The following is a 27,022-nucleotide window of genomic DNA, read 5'->3' as shown; positions in this document are numbered from 1 at the left end:
ATGTTCCTGCAGGTGAGATTAGTAGAGGCGGACAAGCCCCTGTTACGGTTCCTATGGAGAGAGAAGCCAGGAGATGAGCACCCAGCCATCTACCAATGGGAAGTCCTCCCCTTCGGAACGACGTGCAGCCCCTGCTGTGCGACATTTGCACTACAGAAACATGTAGCAGAGGACCCAGCAGCGGACGAAGAGGTCCGACACAGCGTAAAGAACAGCTTCTACGTAGACAACTGTCTACAAAGCCTTTCAACCCAGGAAGAAGCCGAGGCTCTCCTGATTAAACTCCGCGCCTCATTGATCAAAGGCGGCTTTGATCTCAGGCAGTGGGCCAGCAGCGATCCGCAAGTACTGCGCAGCCTCTCCTCCGAGGACAAGGCAGCCAGCAGCGAGACCTGGATGGCTACAATCCCGGGAGAAGCCCAGGAGATGACCCTGGGATTGGTGTGGCGATTCAAAACAGATTCGCTTCACTACAGACACAAGCCCCTGACTACGGAGCAGGGAAGGCCGGCGGCGGCGCCGACCACCAGACGGAGTGTGTACACAACACTCGCCCGACAATATGACCCGCTAGGATGTATTCTACCGTACACCACCAGGGCAAAAATGATTGTACGAGCATTGTGGGACAAGGACCAGGGCTGGGACGACCCCATTCCCGCACACCTTGCATCCACCTGGAGAGAGTGGGAGATGGAGCTCCACTCACTCCCAGGCGTTAATATGCGCCGAAGCTACTTCCCACCCACGGTGAGGCCAGAGACATGTAAAATGGACTTACACGTCTTCAGTGACGCCTCAGAGGTCGCATACGGATCAGTAGCCTACTTGCGGGCCCAAGACCAGGGGGGAGAGATCTACACAGCATTTGTCCTCGCCCGCTCGAGAATAGCCCCACGCAAGCAACAATCTATCCCACGTCTAGAGCTCTGCGCAGCCCTAGCCGGAGCGCACCTAGCCACGCTCATCCAACGTGAGCTCACCATACCGGTGTCTAGAACAATCCTGTGGTCAGATTCCACGACGGTACTCGCCTGGATCAAATCGGACTCATGCAAGTACAAAGTCTTCGTGGGAGTCAGAGTCACCGAGATTCAAGACTTAACCGAAGAGTTAACCGGAGAAACAGAGTGGCGCTACGTTGATACAAAACAGAACCCAGCTGACGTCATCACCCGGGGGATGCCCCTGGATGACCTCACCCGTCGCAATGTCTACAGTGACGGCCCCGCATTCCTAAGACTCCCGGAAGGACAGTGGCCCATGCCTATCCCGAGGGAAGCAAGTCCAGAGGAGGTGGAAATTAAGAAGTCTGTGTTCTGTGGATTGAGCACCGTAGCCTCCACCGACCCTAACATAAACGATTGCACGTCCATAGAGAGTGCACAACAAAGAACATTCCTGCGGTACCACCCGGAGTGCAAGTCCCCCGCTGATATGTCAGCAGCTAACTACGAGGAAGCAGAATTGCTTCTACTGCAGCGAGCCCAGAGAGACTCGTTCCCCGATGAATTGGCCTGTCTACAGGGAGGAAAGCCCGTCCCATCCGACAGCAGATTAATTCACCTGGCCCCCGAGAGCGACGCTCACACCCTCATCAGAGTGGGTGGTCGCCTACGCAGAGCCCCCAATCTACCGGATGACATTAAATACCCGATCGTATTGAACAGCCGACACAAGGTCACAGAGCTGATTATAAAGAAATACGATGAGGATGTACATCACGCAGGAGCAGAGACAGTCCTCACGGAGATTGAGGGAGTACTTAACTCGAAGCCCCTCGGATATGTCTCCAGTGATGTGGCGGATATCGACCCAGTTACCCCCAACACACTCCTGATGGGGCGGCTAGATCCTGCATTACCACAGACAATGTACCGGCCTGAAGAAGCGAACGGCCGACGAATGTGGAGGTACAGCCAAGTATTAGCCGACAAGTTTTGGAACAGTTTCCTACTGCACTACCTACCGTCTCTACAGACCCGCCAGAAGTGGGTAAAGGAGAGAGACAATTTGACAGAAGGAACAGTCGTCATGATTATTGATCAATCACTGCCCAGAGCTATGTGGCCGGCCGGCCGCGTAAGCAAAGTGATCACCGGTGCCGACGGCAAGGTCCGAGCAGCTGAAGTGCTCGTCCAGGGTCGCACTTACACCCGTCCCGTGGCAAGGCTCATAGAACTGCCTCGACTCCCAGACACAATCGATGATGACCATGACCCTACAACCCTATGACTTTGTGAAGTTGACTGACCCCTACAGCAAACCCTTATGTGTAAATAGACAACGCGATTAATCTGTCTCCGTTTAACTGATTAGGTCTGGGACCTATTCAGGGGGTGGCTGTTGTGAAGGGCCAGATTAAACCGAATATATATATTTATTTATATATATATATTTAATTGTATTTGTATATTCTCTAATATTCCCTGATATCCCTTGTATATTCCTTGTACAATATGCATTGAATATCCATTCTAGCCTACTGAACATCCCATAATAGTCTCCATTCTACTATTGGTCGAGACCTTGGTGCCAGGCTGCCATACCCCTCAGACCCAGTTCAAACGTACCGCTCGACATGTACGAACAAGTCCTAGTTCCGCGTAGGAATTTGGCTACCGCACCACTAATGGGACTATTTGTTCATAGTGCGTATATATACTGCGCTACTAAAGTAGGACTTCCTTTTCAGTCCAGTTTCTTACCCTCCAATAGAGTCACAGACGTAAAGCCTCCCCGCGATGCCACGTGTGGGAGTAAGGCCAAGTTCGGCCTACCATCGGTATTGAGACATCGTGTATATTAATATTTGAATAGTCATATTTGGCACTATATCGTCGAGTTGGACGTAGTCTATTAAGCTAATAATAGTCTGTTAATATATAGTGCTTCGTGCGGTGAGAATACTACCGCAGTCAGTACCCCATCGTTTCGGGCAGAGAACTGGCTGCTTACCCAGGGTGGTTGACCCTATGTGAAGCTGCACCCGAGGAGCCCCAGAGCCGACGAGCGAGTGGACCTGTATACCGGATTATTCTACCGACGACAGCCCGCCTTCCCAGGCACGGATTATGCTTTGGATACTTTGATTATTCTATGGATAAAGACCCCCGACACTACCGTGTGTTGGAACCCCCCCCCCTGGAGAGGACGCAAGGTGAGGAGACGCTCTGCAAGACGAGGTCTCTCCACATCTCTCCCCCGTGGACCGGAGAGAGCCGGCCCACAAAGAGTCCACCTGCTTTCATCTGTGGTCCAAGGATCGCCGGCGCATTGAACGGCACTACAGTGGGTTCACCTGGGATACCCTTGGCCGGACGAGGCAGCTGGATTCTACCCCCCCCCCCCTCCTACTCCTGTCGGCTTACAAGCGACCGGATTAACCCCCTCTAGTGTATCCAGCCTATAATCATTAAAGTATCATTGCTGTTATTCCTTAACTATTCCAGGTCGTATATTTACCACCTGCGCCTTCAGAGATTGGACATTATCTATTGATATACCGACGAATACTCCTTGCCATAAAAGTGCATACTATTTCAATTCATAAATGTAATTAAGTGACTAAGTGCTTATTCTACACACCATCGCTGTGTAGGAAATAAAGACCTGTTTCTAATTCGTACATTTGTGTTGGATCCGTTTCATCTACGTGAGAGTGTTCATGATAATATATTTATGCCGTGTACTGGGTGGCCGAATATTAAGTACAAAGGTAGTGGTAGTAAGTATCATATCTAGTAATACAGTCAGGGAATTGTACCCCTCAGTTACAGTACATATATACAGTGCTGTTATGTATAATGGTACATATATACAGTGCTGTTCTGTACAATGGTACATATATACAGTGCTGTTATGTAGGGCTGCAACTAATGACTAATTTGGTAGTCGACTAATCTGCCGATTATTTTTTCGATTAGTCGACTAATCGAAAACCAATGTAAACAACAACATTTTTTTTTTTTTTTTTTTTTTTAATTACCTATCTTTGTGAAAGTGGCTTCTCAGCTCTGGTCCAGCTGAAGACAGAGCAGAGGAACAGATTGGACATTGAGCATGACCTCAGAGTTGCTTGTCTACCATCACCCCAGACTTTGAGACTCTTGTCAGGACCAAACAACAACATCATAACATGATGATCCCATAGCAAATTAAAATAATGACTCATGAAACATTTGAATTTGGATCTTTAAGCCACTTTAAATGAAAATGTATTTGAAGAACAATACAGCAATCACTCATAACAAGATAAATAAATTAAATAATACAAATTAAAGTGGAAGTGTACTTTAAATAACTTTTGTTTGCTGTGTGTGAGAGGAGTCCGTGTGTGTGTGTATGTGTGTGTGTCTTACTCTGATCGCTGTGTGAGTGAGAGGAGTGTGTGTACTGTGTAATTTGTGTGTGTGTCTTACTCTGATCGCTGTGTGAGTGAGAGGTGTGTACTGTGTAATTTGTGTATGTGTGTGTGTCTTACTCTGATCGCTGTGTGTGAGTGAGAGGAGTGTGAATGTGTGTGTGTCTTACTCTGATCGCTGTGTGTGAGAGAGAGGAGTGTGAATGTGTGTGTGTCTTACTCTGATCGCTGTGTGTGAGTGAGAGGAGTGTGTATGTGTGTGTGTCTTACTCTGATCGCTGTGTGTGAGTGAGAGGAGTGTGTATGTGTGTGTCTTACTCTGATCGCTGTGTGTGAGTGAGAGGAGTGTGTATGTGTGTGTCTTACTCTGATCGCTGTGTGTGAGAGGAGTGCGTGTGTAATGTATTGTGTGTCTAGTCTGATCATCATCTCCTGCAGGGGAACAATGTTTTCAATGTCCAAAATTTGCTATGGGATCATCATGTTATGATGTTGTCTGGAACCCTGAGAAGCCACTCTCACAAAGATAGGTAGTGCACAAAAAAAAAAAAAAAAAAAAAAAATGTATGACTAATCGACACAACAATTTCTCGTCGACGATTTTTTATAATCGACATCGTCGATTATGTCGACTAATCGTTGCAGCCCTACTGTTATGTATAATGGTACATATATACAGTGCTGTTCTGTATAATGGTACATATATACAGTGCTGTTCTGTACAACGGTACATATTGTGACAGATCTCCTCCCCCCTCCCATGGATATGTGAAGGATGGGAGATATTTCTGCCACAGGAGGAGTAGAGTCAATTAGGTAGCTGATTACTACTGATAGAATACACCTGCGCATAATTAGTTGACACACATCCCACAGACTACATGAACACTAGGATAGAGAGGAGTAAGTTGAGCGTTGTAGGAGTTGTGTTATTGAGAGAGAGAGAGAGAGAGATTGAGCATGCAGAGTTGTGACGGTGAGAGGTGGTGAGAGGTGAGGTGAAGGCGAGTAGGTGTTCATTGTGTACTGGACCCTGGACTGGCTGAGAAACCCCCTTGTGTACTGACCCTGGACCGGACGACTACCCTGAGTATTGAACAATCCCTTTTTCTGTCGGCGAGCCTGTTTTGTGTTTTTCACCATCGGACTGTCTATGACCATTCTCTTGCTTATCAAACTGGATTTTTGCCTTAATTCAATACATATTCTTATTGATTGATATTGCTCTTGTGTGGACCTTTTGAATTAGTTTGTATTTGAACCGTGGCGAGTCTGGTCAATATATACAGTACTGTTCTGTATAACGGTGCATATATACTGTTCTATACAACGGTACAGTACATACAGTATATACACAGTACAACAGTGCTGTTCCATACAACAGTAAATACAAGCAGTGAATACTATACTAAAATATACTGCCCTGCTGAAGCAGACCACAGTAACTACGCACACAGTGAAACTGAGAAAATGGCTTTAAAGTCCTTCGACTGTCTTGTGCTTTTGTAGTCACTGCAATTCGTTAGACCTTTTTTCTCTGACACAGCAAGATTGAACTCTGAAACTGATAAAACAAGATAAAACAGATAGAACAGAAGTTAAATGAAAAAAAGTCTATAAAATAAAAGAAGAAGATTTTAGTTACTCCGGTTAGCTTCTGTAGGGCAGTATACTATACTATACTAAATCAAATAGCACTGGCTTTCATTTGGAATAGTTACTGATCATCAACTGTACAAAAACAAGACATATTCTACAAGATACCACTTCATCTCAAAATAGGAATGAAACTATAAATAATTAAGAAATAGTTTGTTATTCGGTTGTTTTGGTCTTTAAGTTAACTAAGACTGTTGGTCGATTTCCTGAATAATCTCCGGTAAGTACTAGATTCCGAGAGGTCCTTCTGCATGACTGCGTGTGGGAAATAGATCTGATGATTAAATCAACTAATTAAGTCCCATGACTATTAGTCAACTAAGGCCTAATCTACATGTACAGTATTTTTTAAAGCGTAGCCTTTCCGATGCGGTTTGGCCTTTCGTCCACACGCAAACAGTTTTTTAGGTCACAGAAAAAAACTCTTTGTTTTTAAAAATACACAGTGTATGTGTGTGGGGCTTATGGAAAGTGCTGACATCATGACTAATGGCCACGACACCTCAAATCCGGCCTTTCACCCTCACTGGATAAACACCACTTAGCCTACTGTGAGAACAGGAGCACGGAGCAGTGGCGTTGCGCAATATGTCGGGGCCCCCCCGCAGGGCAGACCCCTCCCCTAAATCAGTGGTTCCCAAAGTCGGGGTCGCGACCCAAAGGTGGGCCGCGAGCAGCCACGGGTGGGCCGCGAGATGATTAAAAAAAAAAAAAAAAAAATTATTTTTTATTTTTTATTTTTTTATTTTTATTTTTTGTCAGGCCACTGAACTTAGAAGCAGGCCAGGACAGTGTTTCTAGTTGTATTCTAAAATTCTATTCTATTGTATTCTAAAATGTGACTATATGGTTTTATATTAACTTAATAAATAAACAAAAACGAAAAATCTACTTATTTCAACGAACATTTCAAACTAAATAACAGATTATGCACATAAAACGCTGAAAACAACCGAAGCAACAATAGTATTTTAATGAGGCTATTATTATTATCATTATTATTTTGCAACAAGTTAGCCCTCTCATAAATAGCACATATAAATGAATAACTAACTTGAACTAACTTAATAGGATTGAAGTGATATTTGGCTTAAAAAATCGGTCACCTGGCAAAAAAAAAAAAAAAAAAAAGCCTGACGATGTGCATTGGGCCGCGGCTCTCTGACGCCTTATTTTCTGGGCCCTGGCCTGAAAAGTTTGGGAACCCCTGCCCTAAATCAATAATAAAGTGAGAATTTTGCGGGCTCCTCGCAAGGTCCATCCCATTACAGCCGACCCTAATGTCGAGCTCACCCTCCGCCTATGCCAGGCTCTGACACTACTTGCAGTTTCAGTAAATCCTCGTAATTACAATGACCCATAATCTCGTGCCATGTCTGAATATCGTGACTGGCCGTCCCGCTACAACACACATCATTATTACCATCACACTGGACATCGCGGCCACTTAAACCAAGTACTAACAAATTAACGGATTAGATTCCAGTTCCAATGTAACCTGTAGGCTACTCGTACTGGTTATGGCGAATAAAACGTTATATTCTTCTAACCTGTCTCGGGTCTCGGCGGCTGTAGGCTACTTTTTTAAATGTTTATTTTTTCAGGCATCTTTTGTAAACAGTATAGGGTCAGTAGGGACAGTGCACATCTCTGGGAGGGGGGGCTACAGGACCCTCCGCTCCAAGTCAAGCAGCCCAGGGACAGTGCACATCTCTGGGAGGGGGGGCTACAGGACCCTCCGCTCCAAGTCAAGCAGCCCAGGGACAGTGCACATCTCTGGGAGGGGCTACAGGACCCTCCGCTCCAAGTCAAGCAGCCCAGGGACAGTGCACATCTCTGGGAGGCGGCGCTACAGGACCCTCCGCTCCAAGTCAAGCAGCCCAGGGACAGTGCTCATCTCTGGGAGGCGGCGCTACAGGACCCTCCGCTCCAAGTCAAGCAGCCCAGGGACAGTGCACATCTCTGGGAGGGGGGGCTACAGGACCCTCCGCTCCAAGTCAAGCAGCCCAGGGACAGTGCTCATCTCTGGGAGGCGGCGCTACAGGACCCTCCGCTCCAAGTCAAGCAGCCCAGGGACAGTGCACATCTCTGGGAGGGGGCGCTACAGGACCCTCCGCTCCAAGTCAAGCAGCCCAGGGACAGTGCACATCTCTGGGAGGGGGGGCTACAGGACCCTCCGCTCTAAGTCAAGCAGCCCAGGGACAGTGCACATCTCTGGGAGGAGGCGCTACAGGACCCTCCGCTCCAAGTCAAGCAGCCCAGGGACAGTGCTCATCTCTGGGAGGCGCTACAGGACCCTCCGCTCCAAGTCAAGCAGCCCAGGGACAGTGCACATCTCTGGGAGGGGGGGCTACAGGACCCTCCGCTCCAAGTCAAGCAGCCCAGGGACAGTGCACATCTCTGGGAGGGGGGGCTACAGGACCCTCCGCTCCAAGTCAAGCAGCCCAGGGACAGTGCACATCTCTGGGGGGGGCTACAGGACCCTCCGCTCCAAGTCAAGCAGCCCAGGGACAGTGCACATCTCTGGGAGGGGGGGCTACAGGACCCTCCGCTCCAAGTCAAGCAGCCCAGGGACAGTGCACATCTCTGGGAGGGGGGGCTACAGGACCCTCCGCTCCAAGTCAAGCAGCCCAGGGACAGTGCACATCTCTGGGAGGCGCTACAGGACCCTCCGCTCCAAGTCAAGCAGCCCAGGGACAGTGCACATCTCTGGGAGGGGGGGCTACAGGACCCTCCGCTCCAAGTCAAGCAGCCCAGGGACAGTGCTCATCTCTGGGGGAGGCGCTACAGGACCCTCCGCTCTAAGTCAAGCAGCCCAGGGACAGTGCACATCTCTGGGAGGGGGGGGCTACAGGACCCTCCGCTCCAAGTCAAGCAGCCCAGGGACAGTGCACATCTCTGGAGGGGGGCTACAGGGACAGCTTGTTCCCCTCAGCTGTCATCTCCCTGAACTCTGAACCACGATGACAAGTTATACCTGCTCACTGCTTTCACCGTCTACAGCTGCCTTACACTGTGATCAGAACTACCTCCCTCAAACTATAGTCCGTCCATATAACCCTGTATGATAGCATGTACAATAATGCTGTATACCGCATATATATATATTTATCCACATCTGTCTGAATATACCTGTATATAATCCTTTTTACATAGCTGTATATACGATATCTATATCTGTATATATCCCTTACCTACAAATTTTCACCATTGGTGGTGGTCTAAACAAAGGAGGAATTCAAAAACACCCGTGTACTGTACGTGTGGACCAGGCCGAGTATATTTAGTTGGAATAATAATAGCAGTCACATAATAACACCCCCCCCCCCCCCCCCCCGCCCCCTCCGCCTTCCATCACTGTCAAAACATTGGACGTTAATCGTTAGAAAGGTGCTTAGTGATGCTGTACAACAGGAAGTGGAAACAATGGGAAAGCGTGACCGCCGCTGAGTGAAAGTGCAGTCTGAGATAACATGTTTTACACCACAATAAAGGTTCAGTTCAAAATTAAAAAAGGTTCTACACCACAATAAAGGTTCAGTTCAAAATTAACTGTTTTACACCACAATAAAGGTTCAGTTCAAAATTTACTTTTACACCACAATAAAGGTTCAGTTCAAAATAAACTTTCTACACAACAATAACGTTTTTTTTTTAGTTTTTTTGTTATTTAACCTTTATTTAACCAGGCACCAATTAAGAACAAATTCTAGCCTGGAAAAGGGTAACAGGGAAAGGGGACAAAAATAAAAATGTAATTAAATAGAAAATATTCCAGTTAACACTTTCACTGCCACACACGAGATATCTCGGGTTTCCGATAGTTATGTTGAAAGCCACTCACGAGATTTCTCTGATTTTGTTTTTAGCGATCTGAAATCATATTACATCACGCGAGCCTACCCGAGTATACCCGAGCACCGCCGGCGATCAGATGTGGAAAAAAGCGCCCCCTATCGTCTCCCAGATGACATAAGGGATTTTGGAATGGACTCAATGAAAATGGATGGGGAAAAAAATCCTGTACTCCACATTTTCCAGTCCACTGATGCAGCCGGGGTTACCACAGTTCATTCTGGAGCCTCTCAGCCCCGCGGAATCATGTACTGTGCTGTACACACGTTGGATCCATACACTTATCGATTTTTTCGAATGGTGATCAGGAATTGGAATATACCAGTTGGATACCATCTGATGTCAGGTAAGGAATCTATGTTATCAGTGTTAGGATAATCAGACTAATTTTGATGAAGATATAGGCTGTTTTGTGAAATGGGCTCTTTCGGTTTCACTGTAAAAGTCCAAGAGGAAATGAACACAGCGATTATCCGTGCGCGGCTCGAATGTGCTTGCGTGCACGTATAATATTGATCATCTAGCGTTTATTTGAAAATGATTCATAAATAGGCCGACGAATATCAACGTTCTGGAATATTCCAGTAAAAGACGATTATCATAGAATGGTCTAGAATGAACTGTTTTTTATCTCAAAACGAGTGCTTTTCAAAATGCTCTCAAACGGAAATGAAGACTGGTGTGTTGTTGTTCAGCCCACTCACAGTCCTCCTACATGCATCACTGAACCTCCACCACACACACACTCATGTTGTTTTCAGATCATCATGGCGTATTAGGTTTCATGTCAAATTGATCACGATCAATTTTCCCGCGATTAATCTGTGCCATTTGTTTAGCTGTGTGCCTTTTTTTGTGGTTTACATGCGCAGGGCCTTAAGAAGCAGACTGCAGGGAGGGGGGTGTCCTCTCCCTCTCCCTCTCCCTCTCCCTCTCCCTCTCCCTCTCCATCTCCATCTGCACAGTGCTACACTCTCCCTGCCAAACCTGTCCACACACACACACACACACACACGTACCGATCCGGTACACAAGCACGCACATACCAGTACACACACACACGGTACACAAACGCACACATACCAGTACACACACATACACACACAGATAAACACACACACACACCTATACGCACTGATGTACCGGTCCAGTACACAGATGCACACATACACACACAGATATATACACACACAGACACATATATATATACACACACACACACACACACACACACACACACACCCTGACCTCACACCCGCTGGGCTTTCACGTAGCACCTTGGTGTGCCCACATGTCCACACACACACACACACACACACCTACACAGCTCGACAGGGACACAACAAGCCTAATCCCAGTTTGAAACACCCTATTCACAATAAATCTAATCGCAGACATCTCGCGCTGCGAACACAAGCGGTTATTATAATAATCACATATTGGCGATTATCACTAGATGACATCCGTAACCGATGAGCCGTGCCATATCGTTCACGTGAAGCGTCTTCAGGGGAACATGTCTGCTGTGAACAGTGAGCTTCTGTTTATAAACTGACAGGAGACGCCCAGCGCTACGAGTCACAACCGCTAGCTCCTCGTCATCATCATCTTCATGCCGTCAGTCACACAGTGGCTCAGCATGACGACAACAGTACAGTTACAGTAGCTCTGTTAGCTCTCTGTTAGCTCTCCTCCTGTCTGTTAGCTCTCTGTTAGCTCTCTGTTAGCTCTCTCCTGTCTGTTAGCTCTCTGTCTGTTAGCTCTCTGTTAGCTCTCCTCCTGTCTGTTAGCTCTCTGTTAGCTCTCTGTCTGTTAGCTCTCCGTTAGCTCTCTCCTGTCTGTTAGCTCTCTGTCTGTTAGCTCTCTGTTAGCTCTCCTCCTGTCTGTTAGCTCTCCTCCTGTCTGTTAGCTCTCTGTCTGTTAGCTCTCTGTTAGCTCTCTGTTAGCTCTCCTCCTGTCTGTTAGCTCTCTGTTAGCTCTCTGTCTGTTAGCTCTCTGTTAGCTCTCTCCTGTCTGTTAGCTCTCTGTTAGCTCTCTGTTAGCTCTCCTCCTGTCTGTTAGCTCTCTGTTAGCTCTCTGTTAGCTCTCTCCTCTCTGTTAGCTCTCTCCTCTCTGTTAGCTCTCTCCTGTCTGTTAGCTCTCTCCTCTCTGTTAGCTCTCTCCTCTCTGTTAGCTCTCTCCTCTCTGTTAGCTCTCTGTTAGCTCTCCTCCTCTCTGTTAGCTCTCTGTTAGCTCTCTCCTGTCTGTTAGCTCTCTCCTCTCTGTTAGCTCTCCTCCTGTCTGTTAGCTCTCTGTCTGTTAGCTCTCCTCCTGTCTGTTAGCTCTCTGTCTGTTAGCTCTCCTCCTGTCTGTTAGCTCTCTCCTCTCTGTTAGCTCTCTGTTAGCTCTCCTCCTCTCTGTTAGCTCTCTGTTAGCTCTCTCCTGTCTGTTAGCTCTCTCCTCTCTGTTAGCTCTCTCCTGTCTGTTAGCTCTCTCCTCTCTGTTAGCTCTCTCCTCTCTGTTAGCTCTCTCCTGTCTGTTAGCTCTCTCCTCTCTGTTAGCTCTCTCCTCTCTGTTAGCTCTCTCCTCTCTGTTAGCTCTCTCCTCTCTGTTAGCTCTCTCCTGTCTGTTAGCTCTCCTCATGTCTGTTAGCTCTCCTCCTGTCTGTTAGCTCTCATCCTGTCTGTTAGCTCTCTGTTAGCTCTCTGTTAGCTCTCTGTTAGCTCTCTGTTAGCTCTCTCCTGTCTGTTAGCTCTCTGTTAGCTCTCTCCTGTCTGTTAGCTCTCTCCTGTCTGTTAGCTCCCTCCTGTCTGTTAGCTCCCTCCTGTCTGTTAGCTCTCCTCCCGTCTGTTAGCTCTCTCCTGTCTGTTAGCTCTCTGTTAGCTCTCTGTTAGCTCCCTCCTGTCTGTTAGCTCCCTCCTGTCTGTTAGCTCCCTCCTGTCTGTTAGCTCTCCTCCTGTCTGTTAGCTCTCTCCTGTCTGTTAGCTCTCTGTTAGCTCTCTCCTGTCTGTTAGCTCTCTGTTGTCTGTTAGCTCTCCTCCTGTCTGTTAGCTCCCTCCTGTCTGTTAGCTCTCCTCCTGTCTGTTAGCTCTCCTCCTGTCTGTTAGCTCTCCTCCTGTCTGTTAGCTCCCTCCTGTCTGTTAGCTCTCCTCCTGTCTGTTAGCTCTCTCCTGTCTGTTAGCTCCCTCCTGTCTGTTAGCTCTCTGTTAGCTCTCTGTTAGCTCTCTCCTGTCTGTTAGCTCTCTGTTAGCTCTCCTCCTGTCTGTTAGCTCTCTGTTAGCTCTCCTCCTGTCTGTTAGCTCCCTCCTGTCTGTTAGCTCCCTCCTGTCTGTTAGCTCTCCTCCTGTCTGTTAGCTCTCCTCCTGTCTGTTAGCTCTCTGTTAGCTCTCCTCCTGTCTGTTAGCTCCCTCCTGTCTGTTAGCTCCCTCCTGTCTGTTAGCTCTCTGTTATCTCTCTGTTAGCTCTCCTCCTGTCTGTTAGCTCTCTGTTAGCTCTCTCCTGTCTGTTAGCTCTCCTGTCTGTTAGCTCTCTGTTAGCTCTCCTGTCTGTTAGCTCTCTGTTAGCTCTCCTCCTGTCTGTTAGCTCTCTGTTAGCTCTCTGTTAGCTCTCCTCCTGTCTGTTAGCTCTCTGTTAGCTCTCCTGTCTGTTAGCTCTCTGTTAGCTCTCTCCTGTCTGTTAGCTCTCTGTTAGCTCTCTGTTAGCTCTCTCCTGTCTGTTAGCTCTCTGTTAGCTCTCTGTTAGCTCTCTACTGTCTGTTAGCTCTCCGTTAGCTCTCTGTTAGCTCTCTGTTAGCTCTCTCCTGTCTGTTAGCTCTCTGTTAGCTCTCTGTTAGCTCTCTGTTAGCTCTCTGTTAGCTCTCTCCTGTCTGTTAGCTCTCTCCTGTCTGTTAGCTCTCTCCTGTCTGTTAGCTCTCTCCTGTCTGTTAGCTCTCTCCTGTCTGTTAGCTCTCTGTTAGCTCTCTGTTAGCTCTCTGTTAGCGCTCTGTTAGCTCTCTGTTAGCTCTCTGTTAGCTCTCTCCTGTCTGTTAGCTCTCTGTTAGCTCTCTGTTAGCTCTTTGTTAGCTCTCTCCTGGCTGTTCCTGGCTGTTCTTCCTTAGGAGGCTCAGGTCTTTTAATGTGTGTGGGGAAATGTTGTTTATGTTTTATCAGGCAGTGGTGTCAAGTGTGCTCCTCTATGCCGCTGTCTGTTGGGGTGGTAATACCACGGCCAGGGATACCAGACGGCTGGATAAGCTGGTCAAGAAGGCTGGCTCAGTGGTAGGGAGGAGACTGGACCCACTGGGGACCGTGGTGGAGAGCCGCACTCAGAGCAAGCTGCTGGCCATCATGGGCAATATCAACCACCCTCTCCACCACACCCTGGTGGGGCAGAGCAGCAGTCGCAGCGGACGGCTCATCTCCCTGCACTCACGGACTGAGCGGCACAGGAGGTCCTTTGTCCCCACAGCCATCAGACTGTACAACAGCGTATTATAGTTACACCTGTTTTTACACCTGTTTTTACACCTGTTTTTATACACCTGCATTTATCTAATCACGCTCCTATTTTAATTTTAATTTTAATATTGATGGGTATGATTTAATTGAATTTTATCATGTACTTATTTTAATTCATGATGCAGACATAACGTGTAACTACTGTATGGGAATGGTCAATGTCTGTATACTGTGTGAGCTGCGAGATACCCTGAATTTCCCCAAGGGGATTAATAAAGTATCTATCTATCTATCTATCTATCTATCTATCTATCTATCTATCTATCTCTCTGTCTGTTAGCTCTCTCCTGTCTGTTAGCTCTCTCCTGTCTGTTAGCTCTCTCTCTGTCTGTTAGCTCTCCTCCTGTCTGTTAGCTCTCTCCTGTCTGTTAGCTCTCTCCTGTCTGTTAGCTCTCTGTCTGTTAGCTCTCTGTTAGCTCTCTCCTGTCTGTTAGCTCTCTGTTAGCTCTCTGTTAGCTCTCTCCTGTCTGTTAGCTCTTTCCTGTCTGTTAGCTCTCTCCTGTCTGTTAGCTTTCTCCTGTCTGTTAGCTCTCTGTCTGTTAGCTCTCTGTTAGCTCTCTCCTGTCTGTTAGCTCTCTGTTAGCTCTCTGTTAGCTCTCTGTCTGTTAGCTCTCTCCTGTCTGTTAGCTCTCTGTTAGCTCTCTGTTAGCTCTCTCCTGTCTGTTAGCTCTCCTCCTGTCTGTTAGCTCTCCTCCTGTCTGTTAGCTCTCTCCTGTCTGTTAGCTCTCTGTTAGCTCTCTGTTAGCTCTCTGTTAGCTCTCTCCTGTCTGTTAGCTCTCTCCTGTCTGTTAGCTCTCTGTCTGTTAGCTCTCTGTTAGCTCTCTCCTGTCTGTTAGCTCTCTGTTAGCTCTCTGTTAGCTCTCTCCTGTCTGTTAGCTCTCCTCCTGTCTGTTAGCTCTCTCCTCTCTGTTAGCTCTCTCCTGTCTGTTAGCTCTCTGTCTGTTAGCTCTCTGTCTGTTAGCTCTCTGTCTGTTAGCTCTCTGTTAGCTCTCTGTTAGCTCTCTGTTAGCTCTCTCGTGTCTGTTAGCTCTCTCCTGTCTGTTAGCTCTCTCCTGTCTGTTAGCTCTCTGTTAGCTCTCTCCTCTCTGTTAGCTCTCTGTTAGCTCTCTCCTGTCTGTTAGCTCTCTGTTAGCTCTCTGTTAGCTCTCTGTTAGCTCTCTCCTGTCTGTTAGCTCTCTCCTGTCTGTTAGCTCTCTCCTGTCTGTTAGCTCTCTGTTAGCTCTCTCCTGTCTGTTAGCTCTCTGTTAGCTCTCTCCTCTCTGTTAGCTCTCTGTTAGCTCTCTCCTCTCTGTTAGCTCTCTCCTGTCTGTTAGCTCTCTGTTAGCTCTCTGTCTGTTAGCTCTCTCCTGTCTGTTAGCTCTCTGTTAGCTCTCTCCTGTCTGTTAGCTCTCTGTTAGCTCTCTGTTAGCTCTCTGTTAGCTCTCCTCCTGTCTGTTAGCTTTCTGTTAGCTCTCTCCTGTCTGTTAGCTCTCCTCCTGTCTGTTAGCTCTCTGTTAGCTCTCTGTTAGCTCTCTGTTAGCTCTCTCCTGTCTGTTAGCTCTCTGTCTGTTAGCTCTCCTCCTGTCTGTTAGCTCTCTGTCTGTTAGCTCTCCTCCTGTCTGTTAGCTCTCTGTCTGTTAGCTCTCCTCCTGTCTGTTAGCTCTCTCCTCTCTGTTAGCTCTCTGTTAGCTCTCTGTTAGCTCTCCTCCTGTCTGTTAGCTCTCTGTTAGCTCTCCTCCTGTCTGTTAGCTCTCTGTTAGCTCTCTGTTAGCTCTCTGTTAGCTCTCTCCTGTCTGTTAGCTCTCTGTTAGCTCTCTGTTAGCTCTCTGTTAGCTCTCTCCTCTCTGTTAGCTCTCCTGTCTGTTAGCTCTCTCCTGTCTGTTAGCTCTCTGTTAGCTCTCTGTTAGCTCTCTGTCTGTTAGCTCTCTCCTGTCTGTTAGCTCTCTGTTAGCTCTCTCCTGTCTGTTAGCTTTCCGTTAGCTCTCTCCTGTCTGTTAGCTCTCCTCCTGTCTGTTAGCTCTCTGTTAGCTCTCTGTTAGCTCTCTCCTGTCTGTTAGCTCTCTGTCTGTTAGCTCTCCTCCTGTCTGTTAGCTCTCTGTCTGTTAGCTCTCCTCCTGTCTGTTAGCTCTCTCCTGTCTGTTAGCTCTCTGTCTGTTAGCTCTCCTCCTGTCTGTTAGCTCTCTCCTCTCTGTTAGCTCTCTGTTAGCTCTCTGTTAGCTCTCTCCTGTCTGTTAGCTCTCTGTTAGCTCTCTGTTAGCTCTCCTCCTGTCTGTTAGCTCTCTGTTAGCTCTCCTCCTGTCTGTTAGCTCTCTGTTAGCTCTCTGTTAGCTCTCCTCCCAGGCGAATACACGGAAATTACATATATATTTCAAACATTCAAAAGGTCCCCCAAAAGAAAATCGGGGAAGGGAGCTGCTTTCGTCCACGACGCACCTAGATTAGGGAACTCATTACCTTATTTTAAAAAAAAATTTATTATTTACTTTATCCACTCTTGTTATTATTTTACTTCTCTAAATTGTTTTATTCTTTTAAATTGTATTATCCTTTTTATTTTATTTAATTTGTGCTGAAATGTGAAATCACGTTGAGCTGCATTACTTTTATGAAAAGTGCTATACAAATAAAGAGTAGGCTATTATTATTATTATCATCGTCAATATAAATGTATATGCATGCTTTTTATGTGCTTCTCATTATTAATATGCCATAAACCCGTCCGTGTAAACAACCCGGGGTTGATGTCTAAGTGCGTCTCGTTATTTACAGATCCATCTCATTCGTCTCCACTGCGTCTCTCGGAGTTAGTTATTATTACGATGATGGCGTAACAACAGCGCTCGTCTCACGGTCCGTCGTCCCCGTCACGCATGAGGGCCCGGCCGGTGGGCTGCCGGTGGGGTGGGCTCCCGGCCGGTGGGCTCTCTGCCCAGAGAGGGACGCTGTGACACTGGCGAGGGGGGCCAATAAAAACAATCACAAACCGGTCTACTGATAAACGGTCAGCTGGCGTTAGGTGGCGCCGTCATCAAAGATCCAGCTGCTTTCAGAACGGCTGTTACGGCAGCGTTAGTATCTCGTCGACGTGTTTGTAAAGAGGTCCTGTTTTTTCTCCACTCCTCTGATCTCCGACCCGCTACGTCACGAGACCCGCTACGTCACGAGACCCTGTTTCTCTCCACTGGTTTGGCAGCTAACAGCCCTCGACTGGCCTCAAATCGGCCCCGACGCTGGAGGAACATGAAGACAACACTGCTATAGCTGCTGTACCTGCATCCCCCCCCCCCCCAAGGGGATCAATAAAGGATCATCTTATCTTAATCCCAAAACAAAGATATAGAGCCATTACAGCACAATTAGTCTATTAAGGATACATCATGTATGTATCCAATAAACAGCCCCCCTCCCTCCCAGATACCACCCCCCGGAGTGCCACTCTACCTGCTCCAGAATTATGTTGTTTATACTCAAATCCATACTTATCCACGGCCTACATCTGTCTTACACTGTACTCGTACTGTACCTACTTTCATTATACTACTGCTATCCAACCTACAGTCTATCCATATAACACTGTATAATAACAATGTATATAAATTAGTGCTGTCAAACGATTAAAATATTTAACTCGATTAATCGCATGATTGTCCATAGTTAACTCGCGATTAATCGCAAATTAATCGCATTTTTTTTTATACCTTAAACAGATCTTTTTCAAGTTCCAAGTTTTAATACTCTTATCAACATGCGAGTCAACAAATGCTTGCTTTGTGCAGCCATTTAACACAAAAGGATGACCCTCATGCATTGCAAATTTGCATCAAATTCAAAACAGAGTGATGCACAAAATAACTTAAAAGAAAATAATAATTTAAAACAATGAATAAAGTGTGCATGAAATAATAGGGGAAAGAAAACGTTAGGAACTTGTAATAGGGGAAAGAAAACGTTAGGAACTTGTTACATTCACACACACAAGGGCTGATTAATCACACACACCCCTCTCTCCCTCACACACACACTCTCCCAGCTCTTTTTCTCTTTGCCCCTTCCTCATCTCTCTCACCCCCATCTCTCTCTATATCTCACACACACACACACACACACACACACACACACACACACACACACACACACACACACACACACACACACACACACACACACACACACACACACACACACACACACACACACACACACACACACCACACACACACACACACACACACACACACACACACACACACACACACTTCAGAAACAAACATAGTATCAATGAAAGCATCAATAATACACCTGAGTGAAGTCTAGTTAAAAAAAAATTTAGTTAATCTTGAGTTAAAAAATTAGTGGCATTAATAGAATCGGGAGTTAACGCGATATTAACGCGATATATTTGACAGCCTTAATATAAATATATCTTAGCTACTCATATTATTTAAACCACTGGCTAGATTGGTTATATTAACCATAGTGTATTCATACTCGTGCCGCCGTATAATAACACTGTATACATACATTAGTTTAGCATAATTACTCCATAGCTTTTTCATATACACTCCATACGGGTTAAACACATTATTATACATGTACACTATACTACTTTACTGCCTTTGCACTCTGGTTAAAAGCAGACTTAATTCCGTCGTGCTCTGTACTCGTGCGACGGCAAATAAATCAAACCCAATTGAATCTAATCGAAATGCCGCAACAGGTAGTGTGTTCTGGAATCGATGCTGGGAACACGAGACCAGTATGGAGCGCCGGGTCCCAGAAGAAGCACATCGTCATCAATCTCAGGCTGCTAACGAAACATTCTAGTTCCAATCCTGAACACGGCGAAGTACGTCCAAAATAAAAAAAAATCCACTCCTACCTTTGCCAAGTGGGAGTTGATCCATTTAGTGAAGGTCCTCTTCTGCACCGCCTCTTGCTCGTCTGAGGATCAAAGCAGACACACGACACGCGTGTCAATACGTGATGGATGGCAGGCAACGTGCCTCTCCTCCTCCCGTCTCATTGGGCCACGAGCCACACACACTTCTTCCTACAGACCACGGAGAAACCGGCTGTATTCACAGCTGACGCAGAGAGGGGGGGGGGGGGGAGAGGGGGGGGAGAGGGGGAGAGAGAGAGAGAGAGAGAGAGAGAGGAGAGGGGAGGGGGAGAGGAGAGAGGAGGGGGGGGGGGGGGGGGAGAGAGAGAGAGAAGAGAGAGAGAGAGATCATATCATGGGACTTGATCACTGCTGGAGAACACGCACTCACCCTTACAAAAAGTGCTGCGTTACCCTTTAATGGGCTACTACAGATATTTGTCTAACGTTCAAATCTGGTGGTACGGTAGTAGAGGCCAGTGTGGAAGTCCTCCCCGCCCTGCCTGCACCCTCCCTGCCTGCACCCTCCCTGCCCTGCACCTCCTGCTGCCACTCCCTGCCTGCACCCTCCCTGCCTGCACCCTCCCGCCTGCACCCTCCCTGCCTGCACCCGCCTGCCTGCACCCTCCCTGCCTGCACCCTCCCTACCTGCACCTATCATCCCACAGACGTGCTGCAGGATTTCACCAAACAGTTCCCATCAGCAGCAGCAGCAGCAGCAGCAGCAGTCAAATTCTAGACATAATCCCAGACGGCCACCTCTGCAGAATGTGACCGGTATTGCAGACAGTGGTACGATGGAAGATGTGAACTGAATTTAGGCTCCACTACATCCCTGAATGTTCATCAGTGACTAGGCCTACATCCCTGAATGTAACTACTACTAGTGTTTCATCAGTGACTAGGCCTACATCCCTGAATGTAACTACTACTAGTGTTCATCAGTGACTAGGCCTACATCCCTGAATGTAACTACTACTAGTGTGTTCATCAGTGACTAGGCCTACATCCCTGAATGTAACTACTACTAGTGTGTTCATTAGTGACTAGGCCTACATCCCTGAATGTAACTACTACTAGTGTGTTCATCAGTGACTAGGCCTACATCCCTGAATGTAACTACTACTAGTGTTCATCAGTGACTAGGCCTACATCCCTGAATGTAACTACTACTAGTGTGTTCATCAGTGACTAGGCCTACATCCCTGAATGTAACTACTACTAGTGTGTTCATTAGTGACTAGGCCTACATCCCTGAATGTAACTACTACTAGTGTTCATCAGTGACTAGGCCTACATCCCTGAATGTAACTACTACTAGTGTTCATCAGTGACTAGGCCTACATCCCTGAATGTAACTACTACTAGTGTGTTCATCAGTGACTAGCCTACATCCCTGAATGTAACTACTACTAGTGTTCATCAGTGACTAGGCCTACATCCCTGAATGTAACTACTACTAGTGTGTTCATCAGTGACTAGGCCTACATCCCTGAATGTAACTACTACTAGTGTGTTCATCAGTGACTAGGCTACATCCCTGAATGTAACTACTACTAGTGTTCATCAGTGACTAGGCCTACATCCCTGAATGTAACTACTACTAGTGTTCATCAGTGACTAGGCCTACATCCCTGAATGTAACTACTACTAGTGTGTTCATCAGTGACTAGGCCTACATCCCTGAATGTAACTACTACTAGTGTGTTCATCAGTGACTAGGCCTACATCCCTGAATGTAACTACTACTAGTGTTCATCAGTGACTAGGCTACATCCCTGAATGTAACTACTACTAGTGATCATCAGTGACTAGGCCTACATCCCTGAATGTAACTACTACTAGTGTTCATCAGTGACTAGGCCTACATCCCTGAATGTAACTACTACTAGTGTTCATCAGTGACTAGGCCTACATCCCTGAATGTAACTACTACTAGTGTTCATCAGTGACTAGGCCTACATCCCTGAATGTAACTACTACTAGTGTGTTCATCAGTGACTAGGCCTACATCCCTGAATGTAACTACTACTAGTGTTCATCAGTGACTAGGCCTACATCCCTGAATGTAACTACTACTAGTGATCATCAGTGACTAGCCTACATCCCTGAATGTAACTACTACTAGTGTGTTCATCAGTGACTAGGCCTACATCCCTGAATGTAACTACTACTAGTGTTCATCAGTGACTAGGCCTACATCCCTGAATGTAACTACTACTAGTGTGTTCATCAGTGACTAGGCCTACATCCCTGAATGTAACTACTACTAGTGTGTTCATTAGTGACTAGGCCTACATCCCTGAATGTAACTACTACTAGTGTTCATCAGTGACTAGGCCTACATCCTGAATGTAACTACTACTAGTGTTCATCAGTGACTAGGCCTACATCCCTGAATGTAACTACTACTAGTGTGTTCATCAGTGACTAGGCCTACATCCCTGAATGTAACTACTACTAGTGTTCATCAGTGACTAGGCCTACATCCCTGAATGTAACTACTACTAGTGTGTTCATCAGTGACTAGGCCTACATCCCTGAATGTAACTACTACTAGTGTGTTCATCAGTGACTAGGCCTACATCCCTGAATGTAACTACTACTAGTGTTCATCAGTGACTAGGCCTACATCCCTGAATGTAACTACTACTAGTGTTCATCAGTGACTAGGCCTACATCCCTGAATGTAACTACTACTAGTGTGTTCATCAGTGACTAGGCCTACATCCCTGAATGTAACTACTACTAGTGTGTTCATCAGTGACTAGGCCTACATCCCTGAATGTAACTACTACTAGTGTTCATCAGTGACTAGGCCTACATCCCTGAATGTAACTACTACTAGTGATCATCAGTGACTAGGCTACATCCCTGAATGTAACTACTACTATGTTCATCAGTGACTAGGCCTACATCCCTGAATGTAACTACTACTAGTGTTCATCAGTGACTAGGCCTACATCCCTGAATGTAACTACTACTAGTGTTCATCAGTGACTAGCCTACATCCCTGAATGTAACTACTACTAGTGTGTTCATCAGTGACTAGGCCTACATCCCTGAATGTAACTACTACTAGTGTTCATCAGTGACTAGGCCTACATCCCTGAATGTAACTACTACTAGTGTTCATCAGTGACTAGGCCTACATCCCTGAATGTAACTACTACTAGTGTTCATCAGTGACTAGGCCTACATCCCTGAATGTAACTACTACTAGTGTGTTCATCAGTGACTAGGCCTACATCCCTGAATAACTACTACTAGTGTTCATCAGTGACTAGGCCTACATCCCGAATGTAACTACTACTAGTGTTCATCAGTGACTAGGCCTACATCCCTGAATGTAACTACTAGTGTGTTCATCAGTGACTAGGCCTACATCCCTGAATGTAACTACTACTAGTGTTCATCAGTGACTAGGCCTACATCCCTGAATGTAACTACTACTAGTGTGTTCATCAGTGACTAGGCCTACATCCCTGAATGTAACTACTACTAGTGTGTTCATCAGTGACTAGGCCTACATCCCTGAATGTAACTACTACTAGTGTTCATCAGTGACTAGGCCTACATCCCTGAATGTAACTACTACTAGTGATCATCAGTGACTAGGCCTACATCCCTGAATGTAACTACTACTAGTGTTCATCAGTGACTAGGCCTACATCCCTGAATGTAACTACTACTAGTGTTCATCAGTGACTAGGCCTACATCCCTGAATGTAACTACTACTAGTGTTCATCAGTGACTAGGCCTACATCCCTGAATGTAACTACTACTAGTGTGTTCATCAGTGACTAGGCCTACATCCCTGAATGTAACTACTACTAGTGTTCATCAGTGACTAGGCCTACATCCCTGAATGTAACTACTACTAGTGATCATCAGTGACTAGGCCTACATCCCTGAATGTAACTACTACTAGTGTGTTCATCAGTGACTAGGCCTACATCCCTGAATGTAACTACTACTAGTGTGTTCATCAGTGACTAGGCCTACATCCCTGAATGTAACTACTACTAGTGTTCATCAGTGACTAGGCCTACATCCCTGAATGTAACTACTACTAGTGTGTTCATCAGTGACTAGGCCTACATCCCTGAATGTAACTACTACTAGTGTGTTCATCAGTGACTAGGCCTACATCCCTGAATGTAACTACTACTAGTGTTCATCAGTGACTAGGCCTACATCCCTGAATGTAACTACTACTAGTGTGTTCATCAGTGACTAGGCCTACATCCCTGAATGTAACTACTACTAGTGTTCATCAGTGACTAGGCCTACATCCCTGAATGTAACTACTACTAGTGTGTTCATCAGTGACTAGGCCTACATCCCTGAATGTAACTACTACTAGTGTGTTCATCAGTGACTAGGCCTACATCCCTGAATGTAACTACTACTAGTGTTCATCAGTGACTAGGCCTACATCCCTGAATGTAACTACTACTAGTGTTCATCAGTGACTAGGCCTACATCCCTGAATGTAACTACTACTAGTGTTCATCAGTGACTAGGCCTACATCCCTGAATGTAACTACTACTAGTGTGTTCATCAGTGACTAGGCCTACATCCCTGAATGTAACTACTACTAGTGTTCATCAGTGACTAGGCCTACATCCCCGAATGTAACTACTACTAGTGTTCATCAGTGACTAGGCCTACATCCCTGAATGTAACTACTAGTGTGTTCATCAGTGACTAGGCCTACATCCCTGAATGTAACTACTACTAGTGATCATCAGTGACTAGGCCTACATCCCTGAATGTAACTACTACTAGTGTGTTCATCAGTGACTAGGCCTACATCCCTGAATGTAACTACTACTAGTGTGTTCATCAGTGACTAGGCCTACATCCCTGAATGTAACTACTACTAGTGTTCATCAGTGACTAGGCCTACATCCCTGAATGTAACTACTACTAGTGTTCATCAGTGACTAGGCCTACATCCCTGAATGTAACTACTACTAGTGTGTTCATCAGTGACTAGGCCTACATCCCTGAATGTAACTACTACTAGTGTTCATCAGTGACTAGGCCTACATCCCTGAATGTAACTACTACTAGTGTTCATCAGTGACTAGGCCTACATCCCTGAATGTAACTACTACTAGTGTTCATCAGTGACTAGGCCTACATCCCCGAATGTAACTACTACTAGTGTTCATCAGTGACTAGGCCTACATCCCTGAATGTAACTACTAGTGTGTTCATCAGTGACTAGGCCTACATCCCTGAATGTAACTACTACTAGTGATCATCAGTGACTAGGCCAACATCCCTGAATGTAACTACTACTAGTGTGTTCATCAGTGACTAGGCCTACATCCCTGAATGTAACTACTACTAGTGTGTTCATCAGTGACTAGGCCTACATCCCTGAATGTAACTACTACTAGTGTTCATCAGTGACTAGGCCTACATCCCTGAATGTAACTACTACTAGTGTTCATCAGTGACTAGGCCTACATCCCTGAATGTAACTACTACTAGTGTGTTCATCAGTGACTAGGCCTACATCCCTGAATGTAACTACTACTAGTGTTCATCAGTGACTAGGCCTACATCCCTGAATGTAACTACTACTAGTGTTCATCAGTGACTAGGCCTACATCCCTGAATGTAACTACTACTAGTATTCATCAGTGACTAGGCCTACATCCCTGAATGTAACTACTACTAGTGTGTTCATCAGTGACTAGGCCTACATCCCTGAATGTAACTACTACTAGTGTTCATCAGTGACTAGGCCTACATCCCTGAATGTAACTACTACTAGTGTTCATCAGTGACTAGGCCTACATCCCCGAATGTAACTACTACTAGTGTTCATCAGTGACTAGGCCTACATCCCCGAATGTAACTACTACTAGTGTTCATCAGTGACTAGGCCTACATCCCTGAATGTAACTACTAGTGTGTTCATCAGTGACTAGGCCTACATCCCTGAATGTAACTACTACTAGTGATCATCAGTGACTAGGCCTACATCCCTGAATGTAACTACTAGTGTGTTCATCAGTGACTAGGCCTACATCCCCGAATGTAACTACTACTAGTGTTCATCAGTGACTAGGCCTACATCCCTGAATGTAACTACTACTAGTGTTCATCAGTGACTAGGCCTACATCCCTGAATGTAACTACTAGTGTGTTCATCAGTGACTAGGCCTACATCCCTGAATGTAACTACTACTAGTGATCATCAGTGACTAGGTCTACATCCCTGAATGTAACTACTAGTGTGTTCATCAGTGACTAGGCCTACATCCCTGAATGTAACTACTACTAGTGTTCATCAGTGACTAGGCATACATCCCTGAATGTAACTACTACTAGTGTTCATCAGTGACTAGGCCTACATCCCTGAATGTAACTACTACTAGTGTTCATCAGTGACTAGGCCTACATCCCTGAATGTAACTACTAGTGTTCATCAGTGACTAGGCCTACATCCCTGAATGTAACTACTACTAGTGTTCATCAGTGACTAGGCCTACATCCCTGAATGTAACTACTACTAGTGTTCATCAGTGACTAGGCCTACATCCCTGAATGTAACTACTACTAGTGTTCATCAGTGACTAGGCCTACATCCCTGAATGTAACTACTACTAGTGTTCATCAGTGACTAGGCCTACATCCCTGAATGTAACTACTACTAGTGTGTTCATCAGTGACTAGGCCTACATCCCTGAATGTAACTAGTACTAGTGTTCATCAGTGACTAGGCCTACATCCCTGAATGTAACTACTACTAGTGTTCATCAGTGACTAGGCCTACATCCCTGAATGTAACTACTACTAGTGTTCATCAGTGACTAGGCCTACATCCCTGAATGTAACTACTACTAGTGTGTTCATCAGTGACTAGGCCTACATCCCTGAATTAACTACTACTAGTGTTCATCAGTGACTAGGCCTACATCCCCGAATGTAACTACTACTAGTGTTCATCAGTGACTAGGCCTACATCCCTGAATGTAACTACTACTAGTGTGTTCATCAGTGACTAGGCCTACATCCCTGAATGTAACTACTACTAGTGTGTTCATCAGTGACTAGGCCTACATCCCTGAATGTAACTACTACTAGTGTTCATCAGTGACTAGGCCTACATCCCTGAATGTAACTACTACTAGTGTTCATCAGTGACTAGGCCTACATCCCTGAATGTAACTACTACTAGTGTTCATCAGTGACTAGGCCTACATCCCCGAATGTAACTACTACTAGTGTTCATCAGTGACTAGGCCTACATCCCTGAATGTAACTACTAGTGTGTTCATCAGTGACTAGGCCTACATCCCTGAATGTAACTACTACTAGTGTGTTCATCAGTGACTAGGCCTACATCCCTGAATGTAACTACTACTAGTGTGTTCATCAGTGACTAGGCCTACATCCCTGAATGTAACTACTACTAGTGTGTTCATCAGTGACTAGCCTACATCCCTGAATGTAACTACTACTAGTGTGTTCATCAGTGACTAGGCCTACATCCCTGAATGTAACTACTACTAGTGTGTTCATCAGTGACTAGGCCTACATCCCTGAATGTAACTACTACTAGTGTTCATCAGTGACTAGGCCTACATCCCTGAATGTAACTACTACTAGTGTGTTCATCAGTGACTAGGCCTACATCCCTGAATGTAACTACTACTAGTGTGTTCATCAGTGACTAGGCCTACATCCCTGAATGTAACTACTACTAGTGTTCATCAGTGACTAGGCCTACATCCCTGAATGTAACTACTACTAGTGTTCATCAGTGACTAGGCCTACATCCCTGAAT

The 27,022-nt window shown here is 46.0% G+C and overlaps 1 protein-coding gene across 1 annotated transcript in view; it reads right to left on the bottom strand.

Annotated features, from left to right (window-relative positions):
- syne1b (spectrin repeat containing, nuclear envelope 1b) overlaps positions 1-27,022 on the bottom strand; it is a gene marked incomplete at its 5' end in the record, with an annotated part of 448,744 nt that overhangs the window by 416,736 nt on the left and 4,986 nt on the right. Inside the window, 1 exon segment of the mRNA XM_084310306.1 lies at positions 19,211-19,272. Coding sequence (XP_084166432.1) covers positions 19,211-19,272 — 62 coding nt within the window.

This window comes from Notolepis coatsorum (assembly GCF_963971535.1).
Source record: "Notolepis coatsorum genome assembly, chromosome: 3".
In the NCBI taxonomy this organism is placed as follows: domain Eukaryota; kingdom Metazoa; phylum Chordata; class Actinopteri; order Aulopiformes; family Paralepididae; genus Notolepis; species Notolepis coatsorum.
Note: the sequence above shows the minus strand (reverse complement) of the source record. Positions and strands in the feature narration are given on the sequence as shown.